Raw genomic sequence first — 26546 nt, forward strand, 5'->3', positions numbered from 1 at the left:
TCAAACCTCGTTCAATACATGTAGCGCTAAATTTAAATGTTTAAATGTTAGGTGTGGGAATGTTGTGTAATTTTTATATTAGAAAACATTTGTTGTTAATTGAGTAATTATATATTAATACTAAACCTATTTTATTTATGTAAAATACACAATGAACAGGGCAGCACGGTGGGAGAGGGGTTAGTGCATCTGCCTCACAATAAGAAGGTCCTGAGTAGTTTTGGGTTCAATCCCGGGCTCGTTTTTTTTCTGTGTGGAGTTTGCATGTTCTCCCCGTGACTGTGTGGGTTTCCTCCGGGTACTCCGGCTTTCCTTCCAAAGACATGCACCTGGGGATAGGTTGATTGGCAACACTTAAGTGGCCCTAGTGTGTGAATGTGAGTGTGAGTGTGAATGTTGTCTATCTGCCTTCCGCCCAATTGTAGCTGAGCTAGGCACCATCGCTCCCCGCGACCCCAATGGGAATAAGCAGTAGAAAATGGATGGATGGACACAATGGACATTATTAATGTAAAATACACAATGGACGTTATACTTTTGTAATGTTTATTTTATGTTTACGTACATGTTCAGTCTTACAAACCTGAATGAAGGAAGAAGTGTGGGGAAAAAAAACTAAGGAAGGAAAATAATTGAAAAGAAAGAACATTAATCCTCAACAAAAACTGGAGCTTCTTTTTTTTAAGTGCGTTAAGCTCGCTGCACATGCTAGAAACAAGTAGCAAGGGTAGAGTAATATATTTATTGACAGTGCAGTGTGACAGCCGATGTGTTTACTTTGCAATTAAGTAAACACAGTCTCAAAGAAATATAACCTTTGGAGGCACTTTCTGACCAAACATCCACATTTCAATGTCCGGCCTGAGCCCTTGGGCTCTTGAAACTGCGGCCCTCTTCATTATGTATCTTAATAGCCCTGGATTAAGGTGTTTCCATGGGTTGTAGGATGTTTCTTTTGAGCCAGATTTTTTGAGAAATCAGATTAATTTAGTGAATGGAAATTTATTCATTGTAGTCATAACATACAGTGGGGCAAAAAAGTATTTAGTCAGCCACCAATTGTGCAAGTTCTCCCAATTTTCATCATAGGTACACTTCAACTGTGAGAGACAGAATGTGAAAAAAAAATCCAGGAATTCAAATTGTAGGAATTTTAATGAATTTATTTGTAAATTATGGTGGAAAATAAGTATTTGGTCAACCATTCAAAGCTCTCACTGATGGAAGGAAGTTTTGGCTCAAAATCTCACGATACATGGCCCCATTCATTCTTTCCTTAACACGGATCAATCGTCCTGTCCTCTTAGCAGAAAAACAGCCCCAAAGTAAGTTTCCAGCCCCATGCTTCACAGTAGGTATGGTGTTCTTGGGGTGCAACTCAGTATTCTTCTTCCTCCAAACACGACGAGTTGAGTTTATACCAAAAAGTTCTATTTTGGTTTCATCTGACCACATGACATTCTCCCAATCCTCTGCTGTATCATCCATGTAATCCCTGGCAAACTTCAGACGGGCCTGGACATGCACTGGTTTAGGCAGGGGGACACGTCTGGCACTGCAGGATTTGATTCCCTGTCGTCGTAGTGTGTTACTGATAGTAACCTTTGTTACTTTGGTCCCAGCTCTCTGCAGGTCATTCACCAGGTCCCACCATGTGGTTCTGGGATTTTTTTCTCACCGTTCTCATGATCATTTTGAGCCCCAGATCGAGGGAGATTATCAGTGGTCTTGTATGTCTTCCATTTTCTGATAATTGCTCCCACAGTTGATTTTTTCACACCAAGCTGCTTGCCTATTGTAGATTCACTCTTCCCAGTCTGGTACAGGTCTACAATTCTTTTCCTGGTGTTCTTTGACAGCTCTTTGGTCTTGGCCACAGTGGAGTTTGGAGTTTGACTGTTTGAGGCTGTGGACATGTGTCTTTTATACAGATAACAAGTTCAAACAAGTGCCATTAATACAGGTAACGAGTGGAGGACAGAAGAGCTTCTTAAAGAAGAAGTTACAGGTCTGTGAGAGCCAGAGATCTTCCTTGTTTGATGTGACCAACTACTTATTTTCCACCATAATTTACAAATAAATTATTTGAAATGTATACAATGTGAATTCCTGGATTTTTTTTTTACATTCTGTCTCTCACAGTTGAAGTGTACCTATGATGAAAATTACAGACCTCTGTCATCATTTTAAGTGGGAGAACTTGCACAATCTGTGGCTGACTAAATACTTTTTTGCCCCACTGTACATATTAAAATAGGAGTATGATTTATAAAAAAGATTTATCAAAATAAAGATATGCACATACAAAACAATGCCTGGTTTCAGTTTTAATATTTGGTGATATTAACTGTTTATGTCAACGTCAGTCAGTCAGCCAGTCTGAGTCTAAGCAGTGTCATTGTACTAGGAAAACAAATGTTAGTTGTAACTTCATTTGAAGCAAATAAAAACTGTTAAAAGTGCACTCAGGTTGTTGTCGTCAGACCATGACACTACATTGTCAAATTGTCGCTTTGTACTCTTACCCAGTTTCTGTCTCTCACCTTTCTCACCTTTTTAGTGCCATGAATCAGCCCGGGCAACAGCTGCTACCCACATAGAGGTCACTTTACCTCTCTTTCCATTTGATTCCGTCCAGAGGATGCTGGGAATGTGTCGCGGGCGCAGGAAGTTCCTGGCGGCCTCTCTCGTCCTGCTCTTCATCCCAGCACTTACCTGGCTTTACCTGTCCGTCGGCAGCTTTCAAGGTAAAGTATAAAATAATTGCAACAAATACTGGAACACATTGCGTTTGTCTCTTCGATGTGTTTTTTGCACATTGAAAAAACTTATAGGCTATCTGTTTTTCTATTCGTCACTCAACTGTGTTGCGTGGAAGTTTGTTCACTTTTTAAACCGGAGGTTCTATAAGCTTTGTGGCATTACTCTACATTTGTATGTAAATTGCTGCTTGAGTCACCAGTATGGTAAATGGTTTCCTCGCTTGAGGCTTTTTCCAAATGTTTGCACTTCTCACAAACATGATGTCAGACTATCTGTGTAATGCACCAAAGAAAAGTGCTGATGTCAGTGGGTAAGAAAGATTTATTATGTGCAGCATTGTTTTCTTGATTCCTCAACCCACACGACTTCTTTTCTCATTATTGCAGTTATTTCTTCAGGAGGATGAGAGAATGTCATGATTTGCACTAGTACGTATTGATAGTTCGCGCTTTTCTCAATGTTCTTCTTTGACAGTATTAAATGAGTTAGATTTATTAAAAAACACAGATCTCTAAAAAGATGTCAAAGCATTTTATTAGCTTTGAACTACAGCACAGTAGAACCCATTTAAGTCGACACTCATTCCAAGTCCACCAACTCATCTTGTCCCAGTTCACCATGCTCTTCTTATTGCTCAAAAGTGCCCACTTTTTTTAAGCCAACAAAGTCAATGATCGACTGCTTTTGCTGACATAAAATGTGAGTCCCAAAGGGGATATTTCTATTGTTTTTTTTTTTAAATCTGTTAGTTTATGTTGGCATGTCCTGTGATATCATTAAAGGACCAATAAAGTCTTGAGCAGTGTCTTTTAACCATAGCGCTGAGGCTCATTTTTGGTCTGTGATATAACGTCGCCAAAAAATATCCGATTGTTAACTGTGGTCCGTTTGGACTGCAGCAATTATTTTTTGTAATACAGTTTACCATCACTCGTGGCAGCAATGAAAATCTTAAACAGCAGAAGTCTCGAACTAAAGTTATACTGAAGTTTCTTAAAGTTGAACGACACTCTTTTTTTTTTTTTTTTATTAATTTTGGCTACTGTTCACAATATTTATGAGAGACAAGAAGACCAAGGTTTTTTTTGCATTCTAACATGTAAAAATCAACTCATTCTTGGTGGCTACCAATTCAGCTAATGGGAGCTGCACTGTAGTTGTAATAATATGCATGACGTGCTGCGTGTATCATGGTCAATACTAAAATATGATTTACTCGATGGACAGTTGTGCGTTTGGTTTAGCTGGCCGGGAAAAATATGTTCTGGTTTATTTAGTTAAGCACTCCATTTTTGTTGAAATAGCTTTGCTTCAAGTTCCACATTTACAACTTTGAGTAACGCCGACCTCACTCTCTAGGTTTTCATCTGCTCCAACTCCTCACTCTTCCCCCTGTGCTCGCGTTTATAAACAGCAGTTCATCCTCCATATATTCAACTTCACAAAGATAAGGTTGGGAATCCTCATTTGTCCAAAAATAGTCATCTTAGTTGTCTATTACCAAGTCTGCCATGATTAGCACACACAAGCTTTTGTTTTTCGGAAGTAGGAACACACATTTCTTGCCAGAACACGGAACTGCGCTTCTTTGGAAACGGAAATCAGTGCGCTGAAGAAATTATTAAAATGGCCCAAATACTGTAAATAATGTATACATTAAATATTATATAAATTAGGGGTGTAACGGTACACAAAAATTTCGGTTCGGTACATACCTCGGTTTAGAGGTCACGGTTCGGTTCATTTTCGGTACAGTAAGAAAACAACAAAATATACATTTTTGGGTTATTTATTTACCAAATTTGTGGCTTTATCCTTTTAACATTTGGAAGTCTATAATAATCCTGCCCACGTTAATCCACATTAAATTGCCTCAAGTTGTTGCTTTGATTAAATAAAATGAAAAAATCTTTCTTCTACATATAAAAAGTGCAACATTACACGGTTTCAAGTCAACTCATCATGCTTAATTTATTAAAGCATTTGGGAAGCCTGTAGTTTACTTTTATTATGTAAATGTTATATTTTTAACAACATGTTATAGCAGGGACCCTCCCATTCAAAACTAGGCTGCTACCTTACTAATGATTAATAGAACTATAGCTGAAAAAATAGTACAAAAGCAACAGGAGAGACCATTCATCCCTGAAGACCATGGAGTTCAATGAAATAACAGACAGACATTGCTTTGCTGCCCCTAACAGACACACACACGCACGCACACACGCGCACACAGCAAAATGTGCTAACTTTACGCTAAAAGCTAATTAGCCTTCACCTCAAGCCAGGACTGCAAGCGAGCAACTTTAGAATTTGATGCCAGCAACAGTGACAAAAAAGTTGGGAAAGGTGGCAATAAATACTGATAAAGTTGAGGAATGCTCATCAAAAACTTATTTGGAACATCCCACGGGTGTACAGGCTAATTGGGGTGGGTGCCATGATTGGGTATAAAAACAGCTTCCCACAAAATGCTCAGTCTTTCACCAGAAAGGATGGGGCGAGGTACACCCCTTTGTCCACATCTGCGTGAGCAAATAGTCAAACAGTTTAAGAACAATGTTTCTCAAAGTGCAATTGCAAGAAATTTAGGGATTTCAACATCTACGGTCCATAATATCATCAAAAGGTTCAGAGAATCTGGAGAAATCACTCCACGTAAGCGGCATGGCCGGGAAGCAACATTTATGACTGTGACCTTCGATCCCTCATACGGCACTGTATCAAAAACTGACATCAATCTCTAAAGGATATCACCACATGGGCTCAGGAACACTTCAGAAAACCACTGTCACTAAATACAGTTTGTCGGTACATCTGTAAGTGCAAGTTAAAGCTCTACTATGCAAAGCGAAAGCCATTTATCAACAACATCCAGAAACGCCGCCGGCTTCTCTGGGCCTGAGATCATCTAAGATGGACTGATGCAAATTGGAAAAGTGTTCTGTGGTCTGACGAATCCACATTTCAATTGTTTTTGGAAATATTCGACATTGTGTCATCCAGACCAAAGGGAAGCGAACCATCCAGACTGTTATCGACACAAAGTTCAAAAGCCAGCATCTGGGATGGTATGGGTGTGCATTAGTGCCCAAAGCATGGGTAACTTACACATCTGTGAAGGCACCATTAATGCTGAAAGGTATATACAGGTTTTGGAACAATATATGCTGTCATCTAAGTGCCGTCCTTTTCATGGACGCCCCTGCTTATTTCAGCAAGACAATGCCAAGCCACATTCAGCACGTGTTACAACAGCGTGGCTTCGTAAAAAAAGAGTGCGGGGACTTTCTTGGCCCGCCTGCATTCCAGACCTGTCTCCCATCGAAAATGTGTGGCGCATTATGAAGCGTAAAATATGACAGCGGAGACCTCAGACTGTTGAATGACTGAAGCTCTACATAAAACAAGAATGGGAAAGAATTCCACTTTCAAAGCTTCAACAATTAGTTTCCTCAGTTCCCAAACTTTTATTGAGTGTTGTTAAAAGAAAAGGTAATGTAACATAGTGGTGAACATGCCCTTTACTTACTACTTTGGCACGTGTTGCAGCCATGAAATTCTAGGTTAATTATTATTTGCAAAAAAAAACAACGTTTATGAGTTTGAACATCAAATATCTTGTCTTTGTAATGCATTCAACTGAATATCGCTTGAAAAGGATTTGCAAACCATTGTATTCCGTTTATATTTACATCCAACACAATATGTATATGTATATGTGTTTGTGTGTGTATTTATATATATATATATGTATATATATATATATATGTATATATATATTTGCAGTATGTATATTAAACGTTGATGGTGGATTTTGACATTGTTTTAAGCTGTGAGGGCTACAACGATGATTCCCATTAGCTTCATTTTCCAAGCTTTTATCATCTTTATAATCCAAAAAATACCCAAAACCTTCCAAGCATGGCTTCTTTGCAAGTTTTGAGTCAGATTGTTTTACCTGCTAACGAAGAGTCTGAAAAAAGCCAATTTGAAGCATGACTTTAACCATATTGTTTCGAGCCTGAAGCCTCGAAGGGGTAGGCCAAATCTGACCATGGGCAATGAAGCTGCTGATCACTATGCTCTTTCAGCATTTCCTCAAGCGCTTGGGGGAAAACATCAGTAAAAGAGGACACAAAACAGAATACCAGCGCCTACCCTTAGTTTTCAGTCATTTTTGAGAGCTCGGTCTGCTTTTTTTTCTGTTTTTCTAGATGTTCTGACACAGTCTTTCTCCACTTAAGAAATCGTCTTTCTTCTTCGAAGTCAGAATCCTTAAACTATTGCTTAAAATTACACTCCTCTCGCTTTGTCCGTGCCATTTTGCGGAATAAATTTGACTGGAGTGCTCCATACTTACCTTAAATTCCCATCATTTGAAAATGTATGAAAGCTGACACATTTTTTAGTTGTACTGCCACAACCTGCAACAATGAATGTGGCAGACATATTTGATAATTCCTTTAAATTCTGCGCAAAATTATAGTGATTTGAGATGAAGATGGGGCTTCACGGTGGGAGAGGGGTTAGTGTGTCTGCCTCACAATACGAAGGTCCTGAGTAGTCCTGGGTTCAATCCTGGGCTCGGGATCTTTCTGTGTGGAGTTTGCATGTCCTCCCCGTGAATGCGTGGGTTCCCTCCGGGTACTCCGGCTTCCTCCCACTTCCAAAGACATGCACCTGGGGATAGGTTGATTGGCAGCACTAAATTGGCCCTAGTGTGTGAATGTGAGTGTGAATGTTGTCTGTCTATCTGTGTTGGCCCTGTGATGAGGTGGCGACTTGTCCAGGGTGTACACCGCCTTCCGCCCGATTGTAGCTGAGATAGGCACCAGCGACCCCAAAAGGGAATAAGCGGTAGAAAATGGATGGATGGATGAAGGTGAAGATGCTACCAAAACACACATCATGCACTATGAACTATCTTCCAGTCTTCTCTAGGGAATGTCAGCAGGTTGATGCACTTTTAGCTCCAAAATTTGGGCATCCCAAAATGTGCTGCAACCTGGAAATCAGTAGTATGTCTATTGTGTGCCAATGTTGTCAGCATGAAAGGGGCTCTTTAAAGGCCTACTGAAACCCACTACTACCGACCACGCAGTCTGATAATTTATATATCAATGATGAAATATTAACATTGCAACACATGCCAATACGGCCTTTTTAGTTTACTAAATTGCAATTTTAAATTTCCCGCGAAGTATCCTGTTGAAAACGTCGCGAAATAATGACGCGTATGATGACGCGTGCGCGTGACGTCACGGGTTGTTGCGGACATTTTCTTCCAGTACGGATCACGGCTATAAATCATCTGCTTTAATCACATAATTACACAGTGTTCTGGACATCTGTGTTGCTGAGTCTTTTGCAGTTTGTTCAGTTAATAATGGAGACTACAAGGAGGAAGGCTGTTGGTGGAAAGCGGTGTATTGCGGCCGGCTGTAGCAACACAAACACAGCCGGTGTTTGTTTCTTTGCATTCCCGAAAGATGACGGTGAAGCTTTAATATGGAACAGAGCGGTCAATCGAACATTGTTCCCTACCACATGTCAAACGGCAGGTTTCAGCAAGAAAATTGTGGTAATAAGTCAGCTTTTACCGTAGACATGAGCGGATAGCTTGTGTCGTTCCTCGTGCAGCTGTGGACTCTCTTGCCTCCTCCGACCGGCCTCCCCCGAACGTGGGATGCTTCCGCCGTGTAGGAGGGGGGGGAAAAGCTCAGCCTTCACTTCGCCTCATCGATAAACATGGCTTCCCACAGAGACACTGGCGGTCACCACACCCGTGGCCACACCCCTCCGACTTTCAGGTACCATATAATCTCACTAAAACACTAACACAATAAGCGGATAGGGGATTTTCCAGAGTTATCCTAGTAAATGTGTCTGGTAATATCTGAATCGCTCCCACTGCCCTCGTCTTTTTTTCTTTTTTTTTCTAGTCCTTCACTCTCACTTTCCTCATCCACAAATCTTTCATCCTCGCTCAAATTAATGGGGAAATCGTTGCTTTCTCGGTCCGAATCGCTCTCGCTGCTGGTGGCCATGATTGTAAACAATGTTCAGATGTGAGAAGCTCCACAACCCGTGACGTCACGCGCATAACGTCTGCTACTTGCGGTACAGGCAAGGCTTTTTTATTAGCGACCAAAAGTTGCGAAATTTATCGTCGATGTTCCCTACTAAATCCTTTCAGCAAAAATATGGCAATATCGCGAAATGATCAAGTTTGACACATAGAATGGACCCGCTATCCCCGTTTGAATAAGAAAATCTCATTTCAGTAGGCCTTTAATGTCAGCATTCACTCATGTTTTTTTTGCTAATGTCATAGCTTCACAAGACCTTTATCAACCAAGCAATGGGTAATTTTTGGCTATGTTGACAACTGCTTATGTGGATTTGAGTCAGTAGCTTTGACTAAATTCAAGTCAAAGATCAATATTTATGTTTTTTTCTTGTGTCTAGCTTAGTGAATTCCAGATAAGCAATCGGTAGATAGTCTACCCAGTTTAAGGTGTGAACAGGCCTGAGTTTAAGCCACTGAATCAATTATTTAAACGTTAAATGAAAATTAACTCTAACTTTAATCTATAATCAACTGCCATATCCATGTGTGTTTTTCTTCATCTGTTGCTTTCAAACGAGGCCACTCTGCTTCGCTTTAAGCACCTGAGCGTGTTTATTCAATAGAATAATTAAATGAATGAAGTGAAGCCAGGACCGTAGTTTACACAAAGAATGCATGGATAGAGCTTCGCTAGTCACTACTCACTAGTGAGAAGCACAGCAAAATAACAATTGGAGAAACAAAGATGACGCTAAAGCTAAATTTTCCTGTGTTTGAATATTTTGGCATCCAACTGAATGAGAAAGATGAGCCCGTCAAACATGGACAAACAAGGCAGTTTGACAAATTTGTTGGAATTTGATGGCAACAAAAAAAAAAAACACAACAAAACTAACCACACGAACCCCGTTTGTCCAAGTCGGGGGGAAAACTGCACCTCGAGAGGTTTAATATTTATTGTTGTGCAATTTTTGCTCACAGAGATTGAGTCCATTTTATTTTATAGATGTTTACTTATTTGGTATAATAAAAAGTTCTTGACTTTCTAAACTTTAAACACTTTAAACTGTGTCTACATTAATTCAAGTACTTTTTTAAGCAGCGTCAATTTGCAAGGCTGAAATAAAAAGCACAATAACAAATGCGAGCTGCACACACACACACACACACACACACACACACACACACACACACACACACACACACACACACACACACACAGGCATAGATACAGAGGTGTCATAAGATTAAACATAACATATATTAAATAGCCAACATTTTAATAATTAGGGATAGAATTAAGGATGGATTAAAAAAAACAAAACTGAATGAGCAGCAAAATTACAGTATAAATACATATTTAATGAATTAATTAATCATCTTTGTTGTTCCTAAGCACATGCCTAAAATAACTTAAACTGCATTTACAAGGTTCACGGTGGCAGAGGGGTTAGTGCGTCTGCCTCACAATACAAAGTTCCTGCAGTCCTGGGTTCAAATCCAGGCTCAGGATCTTTCTGTGTGGAGTTTGCATGTTCTCCCCGTGAATGCGTGGGTTCCCTCCGGGTACTCCGGCTTCCTCCCACTTCCAAAGACATGCACCTGGGGATAGGTTGATTGGCAACACTAAATTGGCCCTAGTGTGTGAATGTGAGTGTGAATGTTGTCTGTCTATCTGTGTTGGCCCTGCGATGAGGTGGCGACTTGTCCATGGTGTACCCCGCCTTCTGCCCGATTGTAGCTGAGATAGGCGCCAGCGCCCCCCGCGACCCCGACAGGGAATAAGCGGTAGGAAATGGATGGATGGATGGATGGATGGATGGATGAATGGATACATTTACAAGGTGATGGAAAAATTAGAGCCATTAAATACAGTATGTGTACGCTTTATTATCTGATTATTCGACTAAAAATAATCGTTATTTGCAGCCCTACTTGAAATATGACTGTACTTCTCAGAGTCGAGTACAGCGGACCCTGCTTAAGTCTGTCTGTCTGTTCTTTGTCGAGCAACTAATGTTCTGTTCCAACGTGTTCTTCTAATCACTAAAAAGTGTTTGCTTGAGTTAATGACATAACATTTGTGACATAAATGGGTCATCTACAGTATATGAAAGATCGGTCTGTTAATGTTGACATGTTGTAAAATTATTAACTTCATCATTACCTCTAAGCAGCTTGAAACAACAACAGCAACATGACTTCTTTCTAGCTACACAGCATTAAAAACATGCACACAGGAAGTTTCTAAACAAAAGCCGTGTCAATCAGTATTATACCACAGCAACTACAATATTCACCCGTGTATTTATATCTGGCTACCCACCTGAAGAAAGGGCATGTGAAAAGATTTATTGTGGGTGTTATTATTTGCACATTGTTTTGCTTTTTCAAAATAACCATAGCAGCTTTGTGCTGTTGAAACATAGGGCTGCAACAATTAAGTGATTAATTAAATGAGGAAAAAAAGCTTTGATTTATATTCTGTTGCTTTGATAATTCGTTTAATTAGTGTAACTAATAAAAACTGATCAAATTTGGACCGCATAAAGTGGCCAGAACTTTAAATGTGCGGACAGTGATTAGATTAGATTAGATTAGATACTTGGGCTTCACGGTGGCAGAGGGGTTAGTGCGTCTGCCTCACAATACGAAGGTCCTGCAGTCCTGGGTTCAAATCCAGGCTCGGGATCTTTCTGTGTGGAGTTTGCATGTTCTCCCCGTAAATGCGTGGGTTCCCTCCGGGTACTCCGGCTTCCTCCCACTTCCAAAGACATGCACCTGGGGATAGGTTGATTGGCAACACTAAAATTGGCGCTAGTGTGTGAATGTGAGTGTGAATGTTGTCTGTCTATCTGTGTTGGCCCTGCGATGAGGTGGCGACTTGTCCAGGGTGTACCCCGCCTTCCGCACGATTGTAGCTGAGATAGGTGCCAGCGCCCCCCGCGACGCCGAACGGGAATAAGCGGCAGAAAATGGGTGGGGGTGGGGGGGTAGATAGTACTTTATTTATTCTGTCAGGAAAGTTCCTTCAGGAAAATTAAAATTTTCAGCACAATCCCATTCAAGATCATCAAGATCAAGAAGTGATCTGAGTGCCATGATCTGAGTTGCTGCCAACAATGGGTGTTTTTATTTATGTAAATTGTTTATTAATGTACACATGTTAAATGTTCAATTTCAATGTTGATGTTGAGGAAAAAAAGAATAAAGGTTACTTTGAGCAGGACATTTTTTTATTTAGACAATATTTTCTAAGAAATACTAATTCAATTATAATTATAAAATGTATTTTATCTGATTACTTGAATAATTGAACTAACTAATCGATAGATTACTCGATTACTAAAATAATTGATAACTACAGCCTGTAGTTGATTATCCTAAATACTTCTCAGACAGCCAGTTGGCGGGCCGTTGACATAAATGGGTTTTAATGTGTATTAAAGATCACAATATTAAGTACAAAGCAGTGTTAATTTTGACAGCAAAATTTGATTTAGTTTTAGTCATAGTCTTTTGACTAAAATGTATTTTAGTTTTATTCATAATTTAGTTATTTAAATTGTTATAGTTTTAGTCTAGTTTTAGTTGACGAAATATCATAAGATTATAGTCGACGAAAACTACAGTAGATTTAGTTGACTAAAGGGTAATATGTAAACTTTCCCTTCAATTTCTGAAAGTCAAAGCAAAACAGTGGAAAAATCACCGATACAAGTCGTATTTTGATGAAAATCATGTCTCAAATTTAGTATTTTACGAGTAAGCCGTGTAATAAAAGGGATAACGTCGAGTGAGTTGTATGTTGTGGAAAAGCTTACCTGTGTGTGGATTTCGGGGTGATTCGACTGTAAATGTCGCTTCAAGTTTGTTGTGTTTTTCCCCGTAATCCTTGCGCTGCATTTCTTACACTGCGTCTTGTTATCTTTGACGTCAAATATAAAATTTCCCCATACGTCCTCTCTCCTCCTCCTCCCCGGCGTTGACATGTTGTCTTCTGCAGCGCATTCCCAGTCTCAAACGCAAACTACGTTTACGTAACTTTCTTACCACGTCGCTCTGATTGGTTCTCTTCCCAACTCCTCCCGCCTCTTCCTAACGAAATGAGTTCCGATTGGATCTCGTCTCAGGCAGACATTTTCGTCTCGTTTTTATTTGTTGACGAATATGTCAATACACCTCGTCATCGTCTTAGTCCACGTAAATAATTTTTTATTTAGTTATTGTCTCGTTTTAGTCAGAAAAAAAAGGTTGTTGACGATAACCATGACGAAAATTTTTCGTCAACAAAATTAACACTGGTACAAAGGCCGAAATCCAAATTAATCCACAACTTGTGGTAATAAATTTCCTGTTGACAAAAGCTACTATTTTTCATGTTTTCTTTTGAAGGTGGTTTATATTGAACCATTGAAGCTTGTCCAAAGTTGTTTAAATCCTATAGACGACTTAGTCCACAAGATTTTGAGGCTAATTTAATGACCGCAACTCACAAGATTGAAATATTGCAGGAGTGCCATTATTAATTATGATTAAATTGACAGGGTTCCATTCAGAAGAGAATATGTGAATATGTTCCAATAATACAGTGTTCACCAAAGCCTGCAATGTAATTATTGGATTTAGTTGAAAAAGCGTGTGAGCTGGGAAAGCTAGAGTGCATCAATTAGGAACATTGTGCTCTCCCCAGCTCCCTTTCATACCTGCCCTGTGCGCTGTTTCCATCTTGACCATTATTTCCCTTCCCCTCTCCTCGTCTCTGCTGTGTTTAGTGTAGTCATCTTACAGATTTAGAGGGATTGCATGTCCCTGGGGTGTCTACGTGCTTTGTCTGGATGAGCTACCACATAAAGCTCACCGCAAAAACGTTGCTACAGATATAGAAAAGACAGCAACAAGCTAGAAGTATGTCCACCATCTGGTGTTTTGGTCTTGGGCTTTGTTCAGGGCAACTTGATAGTATTTTAGTGCTTGCTCCAAAGGAAGAGTGTATTCTACTTTACAGTATTATGTATCATCATTAAAGTTAAAGTACCAATGATTGACGGTCTGCCAGAGTGGTTACTCTTTTGCATTGGTTTCTGTGGCTGCAGGCGTTTGTATTACAAATAAACAGTAGTATTGCTAACCGTTGTAAAACTCTTGACGGATAGCATTACCATATTAAATTAAAACGGTCGAAAATACATCATTCATAACCACACTTTGATACGGACGGACGTACTAGCGCTAGCTTGCTACCTTTCTTAGATGTTAACAAGAGACATTGACGCTTTTCCTGCTACAAAATGGTATTCCCCAATCTAAACTTGTAGAAACCCATTACTGTTTAAACAACTGAGCTACAGTATTCACATTGAATATGTGATGTGCTGTTTCTCCACAGTTATCGATGGACTCGACAGTTTCGAGTTGAAACAGACTGGCGACCCTTCAAGAGGAAGTGAACTCGCGTGACGTTACACAGACGGAAATATATCACTCTTTACCATATAAAATTGAAAAAGAGAAGCATATTTAAACACACAAATAAAAATGATGTGTCTCTCATCAAGCCAGAACAATATTTGATGATATCAGTGGCCTTGTGGCTCGAGTGTATGCCCTAAGAATGGTTAGGTTGTGAGTTCAAACTCCCTCCGAGTCATACCAAAAACTATAAAAATTGGAGCCATTACCTCCCTGCTTGGCGCTCAGCATTAAGGGTTGGAATTGGGGGTTAAATCACCAAAAATTGTTCCTGGGCGCGGCCACCGCTGCTGCTCACCGCTCCTCTCACCTTCCGGAGGGTGAACTAAGAGTTGTGTCAAATGTAGAGAATGATTTCACCAAACTTAGTGTGTGTGACAATCATTGGTACTTTATCTTTTTAACTTTTTTTAATTGTGTGTCTATTTTTTCAGTTATTTAAAAACAAATACAACTTGGTTAAAATATTTGAGTGTGCAAAGAAGCACTTTTTGAGCATATTCAACAATACTACGATAATAATGACAACCATGTTCCTTTTGGTCACAATAATTGTATTTGACATTGTTTATTGTTTTGGTTGTGTATATTTGAGGGTCCCCCACCCCCTCTTTAACAAAAATGGAACCTAGTGCTTTTGGTGGGGATTTGTATGTTTGATTATTTGTTTTATTTAACTTGGTTTTTAAAACTGAAAATTTCAATTACAATGTTTGAAATATACGAGAAATACAAGTTAATTGCATTTGAAAGGGTATACTTGCATTATTATCAGTGGGTAATTTGGTCTCCAAAAAAAAATTATGGCAATAATATTGTTCATCGACAATTTGTAGGTCAATATATCGTCGAGCAAAATTTGTTATCAGCCCACGACCAGTCAGTCCTACAATATTCTTTGCTCAAATGCTGTATTTTCCCGCGCTTCCACTCGTTTGTTCTGTCCCTTTGATAGCCATTGCTAAACTTGGACAATTCATGTTTTTCTTTCTAATGTCATATAATCGTCAAGACCACTGCCCATGGATATGTCCATGACTACAGATCTCACCACTAGAATCTGATGCTTGGGTGTAAGAAGTCATTTTGCAAATGTGTTCATCTTGTGGTGCTATAACAGAACTTGATGGTCCGCTGTGTTGAATAAGTGAGGGGATATCACAAATAATCTTTGGACGAGCATTTTCTGCAAACACATTCATCAGGCAGCTACACTGATGTGTAATTAAGTTTAATTAGTAGTAGTTAATACAATCTGCCCCAAGGGATATATGCCAATCGAGGCTGCAAAATCAGAGGTTAGTTCAAGTTAATGAAAGACTCGCAATTCTTACCTTATTGATTACTTCATTATGTTCTCTTAATAATAGGAGTACATACAAATGATTTGTCTTGAGGCTTTTGGGACCCACACTTAATTCAAATGTAGTGTGTTTGGAAATACCTAATACTAGGTAGATCTTCTCTGTTTGTTTTTATTGAAACGTTGTAAGATGTTAACTGACCCCTAAAGATAAGTTTTATTCTAAAATAAAAGGGGCCTGACGTTGTCCATTAGAAAACCTGAAAGCAGGCAGTAATAGTTTGTACTAGTCATGCTTCGACACTCATTTCTAAATAATTCATGTAAATTACTGGAGAAGAAGAATGCATAATTAACTCCCTTCGTGATTCCAAACATGTTTACTTGTACCGGCAAAATAATTAAACTGGTGAATTTATTTTGTAAAGGTGGTTTCACACCTTTCATGTTTACTTCACATCACTACAAGTGGAAAAACATGTTTGCAGAGCTTGTTGTTCTCAGAAAAAAAGCTTCAGTGAAGTGCATGTGCTTGTGTTACCCTTACGTTATTCTTCCCTAATGTTGTAATTGTATATTTAAGAATTGTCTTTTTACAATTTGCAAACTTTTCGATTTATGAACTTTTAGATCCAACCAAATAGGCCTCTGTGTGTCTGTGAACCAACGCTTCATTCAGTCATTCATTTTGTGTCACGCCTGCAGGCAAAATAGCAGAGTGCAGCATTTTGGGGAAGGCGGAGACCTCCAGTTCAGGGACCTTCATGCCACTTGTTGCCCAGGACAGTACTAGTCACTTCTTATGCCTTTTGTGTGTATGGTCCATTTTGCCAACTCAATGAGTGCCTTAAAGACCACAGACCACTGTGGAAAAGAGGGAATCGTAGAGTTTAAAAAAAAGGCTATTTGCAAGGAGTACCTTAATGGAAGAATTGACAAAGCAGGCTTCATACCACAGAAAGTTTTATTTGTAATTAGACCATAATTTTCTGGAAAAAAATATGCCAAAGCAGACTTATTTCACAGCGGAGAGAAGAGCTACTCTTGTTCAGCAGCATGTCTTTTAAGGCAGTGGTCCCCAACCACCGGGCCGCTGAATAATTTTTTATTAATTTTTATTTAAAAAAAAAAAAAAAAACTTTTTTTTTTCTTTTCTTATTAAATCCACATAAAAAACACAATATACACTTACAATTAGTGCACCAACCACAAAAACGTCCCTTTTTCATGACAAAGAAAAAAAATAAAAATAAAAAAAGCCACAACACAAACCACTACGACATCCTCGGTAGGCCCACATAAGGGCAAGGAAAACTCACACCCAGTGGGACGTCGGTGACAATGATGACTATGAGAACCATGGAGAGGACCACATATGTGGGCACCCCCCCCCCACCCCACCCCCACCCCCGCCCTCCAGGGGACCGAAAGCAATTACTGCAGTTGTCCCTCGCCACGTCGTGCTTTTAGATTTTGCAGCTTCACTCTATCGCTGTTTTTTAAAATATGCATTGAGTAATCATATCACAATTCCGTGCTGTTTTACTTATGACTACAGCCTATTGTTAGTAAAATTAATGCATACGATAGCGCAATTGAACAATTTTTGCCTAAATCAGTGGTTCTCAAATGGGGGTATGCGTACCCCTGGGGGTACTTGAAGGTATGCCAAGGGGTACGTGACATTTTTCTGAAATATTCTAAAAATAGCAACAATTCAAAAATCCTTTATAAATATATTTATTGAATAATACTTCAACAAAATATGAATGTAAGTTCATAAACTGTGAAAAAAAATACAACAATGCAAAATTCATTGTTGACAGCTACATTTTTTGTGGACATGTTCCATAAATATTGATGTTAAATATTTCTTTTTTTGTGAAGAAATGTTTAGAATTAAGTTCATGAATCCAGATGGATCTCTATTACAATCCCCAAAGAGGGCACTTTAAGTTGATGATTACTTCTTTATGTAGAAATTTTTATTCATAATTGAATCACTTGTTTATTTTTTTAACAACTTTTTAGTTATTTGTATATCTTTTTTTCCAAATAGTTCAAGAAAGACCGCTACAAATGAGCAATATTTTGCACTGTTATACAATTAAATGAATCAGAAACTGATGACATAGTGCTGTATTTTACTTCTTTATCTCTTTTTTTCAACCAAAATTGCTTTGCTCTGATTAGGGGGTACTTGAATTAAAAAAATGTTCACAGGGGGTATATCACTGAAAAAAGGTTGAGAACCACTGGCCTAAATAATTCATTTTCTAACATAAAAAAATGGTTTCTCCCTCTGTTTTTGCCCCTTTCTAGTCAGCCCATCTTTCGCCGATGCTAATGTACTGTAACTGAATTTTAACTTTTTTAAATGTGTATTCTTGTAGCAATATGGTTGTGAAAGTTAAAGATATGTGCGATTTCTCATCGTTTGTGAGGGCACCATGGTGACTTCTTTGTGTATTACGTTTGGATTGTTAATAAAAGGAAAGTTGATCCATTACCTCTGATTTTTATTTGATATTCAACGTGTACAAACCTTTAGTAAAATAATGGACTTTTGTCGGGGCTGGAACCCATTATTCATATTTACATTGTTTCTTATGGAGAAACTTTTTGATTTCCAAACCCCGTTCAAGGTTCCACTGTATTAATGTAGTGCCAAATCACAAGAAAATTTACTTCAAAATACATGCAGCAGGTTTAGAACACACTCCTTAAAGAGCCAACTGATATCTAAATTACATCCGTGTGAGACCTTCGTCAAAACTCATTTACATGTACTCACCCTTTTAATACAAACCTCATGTGCCCCATATTTTTACATAGGCAATCTTATTAAAAAGAGATTCCTACTCAAGGAAATCTATTTAAGCGTCATGCTCAGAAGTGTAGATTAGTGCTGTTTTGTCTTTAGAATGACCACTGTCTTTATGCACGATTGAAGCCTGTAAGGACTCGGAAAAATGCATCAATTGCATTAATAATCAAGTTAATTATAAATTATATAGCTTCTATTGTTCATGGTCTTATGTATGTGGCTCATTTAAACTGAAATATTCTTAAAGACATAATGTTGAGTTGGGAAAACACACCTTGATATTTTCTTGCCTCAGGAATAAACTTCATAACCAGTCATAATCCCGATTTATCCGTCCAGCCTAAACGAGCCACAGAGTAACTCCTCTAGCAGCACCCAAAAGCCACATTAAACATTTTTTAATGGGAACATCTGTCCTCAGGGAAATTTCCTTGTGACACATGTAGGGCAGTACCGTGTCATACCTTCCAATAATACAATATACAAAAATGCAGGGGTGGCAATAGCTCATTATATAGACTTAAGCTTGCTGTAAAGAAAACCCTAAAGAAAATGCAACTGCCTTAAATGCTTTAATGTTATTTCTGCTATTACAGTATTTTCCTGAAAGAGACAGTATTATAACTTAATTGAAATTAGGGGATAACTGGAGCAAGTTTTATTTCTGTTAGTGTTCCCTTGTCTAAGGTTACATTCCAGAACCCCTCTGTGAATTTTTTCAAAGTAGGAACGCTATTTATTTGAAAAATGTTTATGAATATTATACATACATTTAAAGTTTGTAAAAGGCCTTCACACCTTTTACACACAATTAACACACACACACGTCATATGCTCCAAAAACATTCCATACACTTTAAAACCTACGCAAGTTTAACACAAAAACTTAAATGGGCTTGCAAATCTCAATGTTACTTTAAAATCTGTGATGTCCGTAATGAGTGTAATGTCAAGTTGCGATGTATTTAAACACATAACATTTATAACAATTTAAATGACTTTTTTGGGGGGGACTTTTACTATCATTATTATGTAAGACAAGCACACATTTATTTAATTTTTTTTTAATGCACTTTGTCCCAGTGTTTTTCAACCTTTTCCCAGATTTTTCATTAAAAAATCCGGGCACACCACCAGCAGAAAACGTTAAAAAATGAAACTCCACCAGCTCGTTGTGCCTTATTTTGAGTTTGTTGGTGTTTCCTGTGTGTAGTGCTTTAGTTCTAGTCTCGCGCAGTAATTTTGGTGGCCCTTCTTGGTTTGTTGGTGTTTTCCAGTAGCAGTTTGAGCGCTGTTCCGCGCACCCCCTTTTGTTAGCAAGCAAGGCTATTTGCGTTGTTGCTATCCTCCTTTGTGTGGACAATGTTGATTGTCATGTCATTTACAGATGTACTTTGTGGACGCCGTAGGTTTTTGCTGTCGTCCAGCATTCTGTTTCTGTTTACATTGTAGCCAGTTCAGCTTTACTTTCGTTTTGCATAGCCATTGCCTTTTCCTTTCCCTTTCCCTTTTGTTCATTTTTGGTTCAAGCATTACATACCTTTTTACCTGCACGCTGACTCCCGCTGTGGTCTGCATATTGGGATCACAACAAACCATCCTTGTCTCACCCGACACAATCCGACTTTTGCAAATCAATTAACTACCTGCTGCCACCTACTGACATGGAGTATTTCGTGGTTGCCCTGCCGAGTTTTACACAGCACGGATACTAAGCAACGGCCCATTATTTGCAGATTATAATTATTGATTTGCAAAAAAAAAAATTGGGACCAATTAGGTGAAGTCGCATAATTTCTTACAGCTCACCAGACAATATCTCACGGTACACTAGTGTGCCGCGGCACAGTGGTTGAAAAACACTGCTCTAGCCAGTAAATAAACAAGTAAAAGTCAGCAATGGAGCCAATGGAAGTTGCTCTATTCCCGCCTACAAAGCACTTTAAAAAGCATCCTAACACCTCCATTCATGTTTTTTATATATGCTGTAAGTATATACCGTATTTTCTTGAATTGCCGCCGGGGCACTAATTAATTTAAAACCTCTTCTTACTCCTGCGCTTACCAAAGGCATGTGGTAAAAGTAAGCATGCGCTAATTATTTTAAAACCTCTTCTTCAATTTGAGTGTGATGTAAGCTTGGACCTTAAATCCTACAGAATAGCTTTTAATCTTCTTCCCTTTATGCGATTTCAAATTACCGGTATTGAAATCAGCCTCCCTTATTTTGAAAATCATGAGTGGGGAAGTGTAACTTGTGACGTCACGAGTTTGACCAGGCGGTAATACTAAACATGCGCTAATTATTTTGGGAAGCGAGTTTGACCCGGCAGTAATTCAAGGCAGGCGCATACTATATGCCCTGCGGCAATTCAAGGAAATACGGTATGTAATGTAATAGTCACATTCATAATTACATGTAATATTTACGTATTTTGGTCATTTTAAGCACACGGTGGCTTATTAATTTCACAAATTCACCATCAAAACGTTCACTTTTCCCTTCAACCACAACACCACTACTAATCAAGGAAGTCTTCATGAGCGATAAGTACAACTACTTTGGGACAAATAAGTATATGGAACCTCTTATTTCAGCCTGACTATAAAGAAGATGAGATGTTAGTTTTTTTAGAAGCTGTGTGTTAAGTAGATACAGCTTTAGTGAAACACTATGCATATTGTAGGAGTATCGCTAAGTGCTAAACCAGACATACAAACTATGAACATAATAAAACAATCAGCCGACTGATGGGATGTTTTTAATCTTCACGTTTAGATGAAGAATTAATCATAGTTCTCGTGAAGAGTTAAAAAAAATAGGTGGGTTCAAATTAGCCCCTTGTTGTATTTCTCACAACCTCTGGGTTTGAGTTGAATGTTAAAGTTTACTAACTTTTCGGTTTATGACAATAACCTAAAAGGGAATAAGCGGTAGAAAATGGATGGATGGACCTTCGACTGTCCACGTGTCTTGTTGTCTACCGCGGCAAAGAGGAAGTGTGCCTGTCTTCTCTTTCTTCTATTTATACAAACATTTTAATATTGAGGTGTGTAAAAATACTGTGTAGTTTTCACAGTGAAAAATCAAACCACAGTGCCTTGCAAAGACAGTAGTTCTGATTAGATCCCCTCCATGATTTACCATCTCCCACATACAACCGTGATTGTTTAGAGTTCTAACTTGTTCCATCCGCCCACAAAAAAATGAAATATGATTGGATGTTCACATTTTTGTTTTGTTTTTATTTGTTGACTAAATGGTGAATTTGGTCACAGTTTAAGTCAACATGCCTTTACGTTGATTAGGTATTGTCCTATTGTAGTCAATGGAAAATATGTTGTTGCCGAAAATGTTTAATCAACAAAACGAACACAGAATATAACTATGTATTAACAGGCTTGTTAACATGTAATATTTACAGTATTTTGGTCATTGTTAGCATTATTGGATTTTATTTCCTGGGTGTGTTGATTTCAGAGAGTGAATAACATAGCATAGTGCTCAATAAGAATGCCACTTGATTGGATGTTTGTATCTTTCAGCAGGAGACTTGGCGTCCTTGTTGAACTGGTAAATTGAGATTAGTCCTTGAATAAAGAAAGAAACTGCTGAAACCAAACAAGCTTCTTGCTTGGTTTTCCGAGTGATATAGTTGGGTCTAAATTGAGGGCCAGTATCCATTGCTTCTATCAATTCGGACTATTAGCTGGTAGCATATGGAATTTCTTATTTGACCAACCTCTCTGCGTATTGTAGCAACCTTGCAATGTACTATTATGCCATACATACGAGGCATCATTTATAATCCAGCCTTAACTTTTCCTAATTCAAAGGCAAAACGAAAGCAGCAGCTCCACGAGCTGGCATTGCCTCTCAGTAGTGGCCTGAGGCGCTGTAAGCAAGGTGGTGTGTCACTACGCCAGAAAAGTAGTTCTTTGATGTTAGTTCCTACTGTAAAAATGTTGCCCACAACTTGGTTAATATGTTGGTCATGGCATGTAAATGGAGCGTTGTTAGCGGTTTTTGGATGTTTTCTTTGAGGGTTTTTATAAGAGAAATAGGTGTATCCACATTACCTGCATTTGTAGCAACCTCGTGTTAGCAGTTTTTCACTATAAGGAACCTGCAGAAAAGGAAAATACGTTTGTTCTTCTCTTACAAAATGATTAGGGGTGATGGGCAAAATTCAAAAACAGCAATGTTTTCCTTTTTCTGTTTTTTAAGCTTATTATTGATTTGACGTGCATGAGAAAGTGGAAAGGAAAAACATAGTTTTCTATGACCATACAGTCATGTATTTAGAAATATAATGCACAACTGGGGATGTAACAATACTAATATTCCACATGACTGTTGAATGTGCTCAAAAAATACTTATACACACATTAAATTATTTTAACCAAGTTGTTTTTTTAAACAACTAAAATAAATAGACTGTTAGAAAATCCATTGTTTTGCAGTAAAGCAAAGTGAATTATATTTACATACAACTTTCTGTAGAAACTCAAAGCGCTTTACATAGTGATTATATACAGAAACATCTTTAAGATACATTTAAACCCGATTGGGTGGCACTGGCAGCACGTGGGCCAAGAGTCTTGCCCAAAGACACAACGGCATTGACTGCATGTTTTATGTTTCTTATGATTCACTGATAGTATTTTCGTCTAACTATTGTATCTGTTTTAATGGCTAAAGTTTCATTGCTTCAAATTGGTTTGTACTAGTGTTGTCCCGATACATATACTTTGGAACCGGTACCAAAATATGTTTCTACTTTTTGATACTTTTTATAAATAAAGGGGACCACAAAAAATTGCATTATTGGTTTTATTTCAACAAAAAATCTTAGGGTACATTAAACATTTCTTATTGCAAGTGTTTCCTTAAATAAAATAGTGAACATACAAGGCAACTTGTCTTTTAGTAGTAAATAAGCAAACAAGGCTCCTAATTTAGCTACTGACATGCAGTAACATATTGTGTCATTTTGCATTCTATTATTTCGTCAAAATTATTAAGGGCAAGTGGTAGAAAAATAATTATTAATCTACTTGTTCATTTACTGTCAATATCTTCTTACCTTCTCTTTTAACATGTTCTAGCTACACTTCTGTTAAAATGTAATCATTTATTTTTCTGTTGTTTGGATGCTTTACATTAGTTTTGGATCATACCACAAATGTAGGTATCAATCCGATACCAGGTCATTACAGGATCATACATTGGTCATATTCAAAGTCCTCATGTGTCCAGTACATGGACTACTACTTTTTAGAGGCAGTATAGTACCGAATATGATTCATTAGCATCGCGGTACTATACTAATACCGGTATACCGTACAGCCTTAGTTTGTACTGTAGTACTTTAAGATGTATCTAAATGAAAATTGTGTAACAAATTAAGTATATTATTATATTTAATTATTTCTGGCAGGAATTGTGTCCTACTCTTTTTAGCGTTCCTTGAACGCACCGTGAAACACCGCTGTCTCTTTTTCCTCCGAGTAAAAACGATCACTCTGAAAACAGCACCATTACATATCCCAGTTGCTCAGACAGCAGTGTGTTTATATAATTTTATATTGGTATGTTGTTCCTTAATGGTGAAAGCTGTTAATGACTCTTGTTTTCATGTTAACATATAACCTAGCGAGTTGGTGCCAAGCAGTTTGTGAGTTTATTAAAGTGCAGTTATCACTCTTGGTTTTTCGATGATTTTCATTTAAAACGGTAATACTAACTGTCGGTAGTTTTACCGCGTTATCATTATTACCATTTATTGTTACACCCTTATGCACAACATAGCAGCTTTAGAACTAATGGCAACCTGAAATACTTGCAGTGATGAGTATATTTGTGCGGCAAGTGTCATTCAAAACACAACACACTACAAAAGTCAAATGACATTGTACATTGTCTATGATGTGAAAATGGTTTGGTTCCAAATGAGATGCCAACTCTCTTGATTTCCCGGGAGGGTCAAATCAGCCCAACTCTCAACCCTATGGACATCTTTCAAAATAACATTTGGTGCATCTTTTTTATCTGCGTTTGTCACAATGTATTCCTTTGCCACCATATGTTGGGAATTAAGAGTGCACACACATCGAGTCAAGTGCTGAATGACACAGCTATAATAGTGCATCAATATTTGGATTGCAAAAAGGAATTGTATTCAGTGTATTTTCTAGTGTCAATACAGAATTTCCATAGTTTTAGATTTACTTCTTTCTTCTTCAGTCTTTTCTCAATACAATTTTATCTTGTTTTTGCCCTAGTTCTCCTATAATTTAATCATCATCTTTGAAGGTGTAGCACACTCTACAGCACTGTAATTTGAGTGGTACAGAACATGACAGTTTCAGGTCTCGGTAACTTGATTTAGCGCTGCATCATCTTTGGGAGGATATACAGCTCTTTGCTTGACTGCGAAACTTCTGCAGTGCAAGCATGAGCATCAAGGAAGACTCTGCTAATTAAAGCTTGTGGCATTCCATGAGCATCATCTTCCCTACTCAAAATGCACCTTTCTTTTTGTTGATCAAATATTGCAATGTTGTTGTTTTATTCTTCTATCAGCTATTTAAAATGCATATTTTTTCAACAATAGCGTCACGCTTTTAATTTGAAGCTGACTTTGCACTGAACAGGAAGTCACAGTGCGCACGTTTCAACGCTGTGTAACGAGTGAACTGTATTTTCTGGACTATAAGCTACTGCTTTTTTCCAACGCTTTGAACCCTGCTGCTTATAAAACGGTGCGACTAATTTATGAACATAATCATTTGTATTTAACAAATAGTGTTCATAGAACACGGGAAAAGACACTGAAAATGTGTGTTATTGTTTGTGCTATGACACCATCTTTTGAACGAATTTGCTCACTGCAGGTGCTGCCCGTTGAAATTGTACTTCCTTAAACATAGTGTTCTGCTAGAAAAGATTCTTCATTCATCACTCCAAGCAACGTTTGTAAGTTCTACATTATATAAACAATATATATATATATATATATATATATATATATATATATGTATGTATGTATGTATGTATGTATGTATGTATATATATATATATATATATATATATATATATATATATATATATATATATATATATATATATATATATATATTTAAAAATGTTCGTCCAAAATTTGATGGGTGCAGCTTAAACACTGGTGCACTCTATAGCCCGGAAAATACGGTAGTTATGTTATCATTTCACGGTTTTAGTGATCATGATGACGTTAACAGTACTGTAACACATCCCCATAAACAGACCCTCTTTAGATCTTAAATTTTAAAAGTGTTGGACCGTTATGTCAACGTTAACTGAAGCGTGTGTCCAGACACAGGTTCAAGGCCTAGACAGGATGCTGTGGCTAAAATAGCGAATTTTGTGGACTTTTTAGTAAAAAGAAGAATACAGTGGACCTCGACTTATTGAATTGGTCAACATACTGATTGTTGACATAAGCAGAAAGGACTCAAGTACGTTCCACTATAATTCTTTGTTCACATATTCTCAAGAGATGAACAATAAATCATGCTCATGTGGCAACATCATTTAGCATTTATTAATTTGACTCTCCTGAAGTTTTTTCCCAAAAATCCATTATCATATTTTTACATTTCAGAAACAATTCATACTGCTGGCACATATTTCAATTTTATCTCTTCAACACATCTATTGACCCACCTGACACATCAAACTCAGAAGGTATTTACTGTACAGGTGGTCCTCGTTTCAACTGTTCTGTATTATGTGGCATTTTGCATTTACTAGAGTACTCCCATATTTTTGTTTAAAACTGTAAAACATTTTAATATTAAACAGCGGAAGAATAGACGGGGACTAATACGTAAAAAAAAGAAAAATCTTATTCGCCAATACATTGCAAAGCCAAATGTCCCGTTGTGGTCATATTTCGACTTCAAACCGGATGGGCAAAAAAAAACCACGTGAGCGAGAATGCCATTACCACGTGATGGCCACGAACAAAAAGACCATGTCCGACCTTATTTGTGAAAGTTTTTTCACTTTGAGGCAAGGCAAGTATATCTAAAATACACAATTTGTACACAAGGTAATTTAAATA

At 37.9% G+C, this 26546-nt stretch overlaps 1 protein-coding gene across 2 annotated transcripts in view; it reads left to right on the top strand.

Annotated features, from left to right (window-relative positions):
* Positions 1-26546, top strand: part of large1 (LARGE xylosyl- and glucuronyltransferase 1) — a 253865-nt gene that overhangs the window by 84827 nt on the left and 142492 nt on the right. For both annotated transcript variants that reach the window (XM_061913252.1, XM_061913251.1), the window contains exon 2: positions 2561-2747. In XM_061913252.1, coding sequence (XP_061769236.1) covers positions 2642-2747 — 106 coding nt within the window. In that variant the 5' untranslated portion in view covers positions 2561-2641. The remainder of the gene's footprint in view (positions 1-2560; positions 2748-26546) is intronic.

Source organism: Nerophis ophidion, linkage group LG10 (assembly GCF_033978795.1).
Source record: "Nerophis ophidion isolate RoL-2023_Sa linkage group LG10, RoL_Noph_v1.0, whole genome shotgun sequence".
Lineage (NCBI taxonomy): Eukaryota > Metazoa > Chordata > Actinopteri > Syngnathiformes > Syngnathidae > Nerophis > Nerophis ophidion.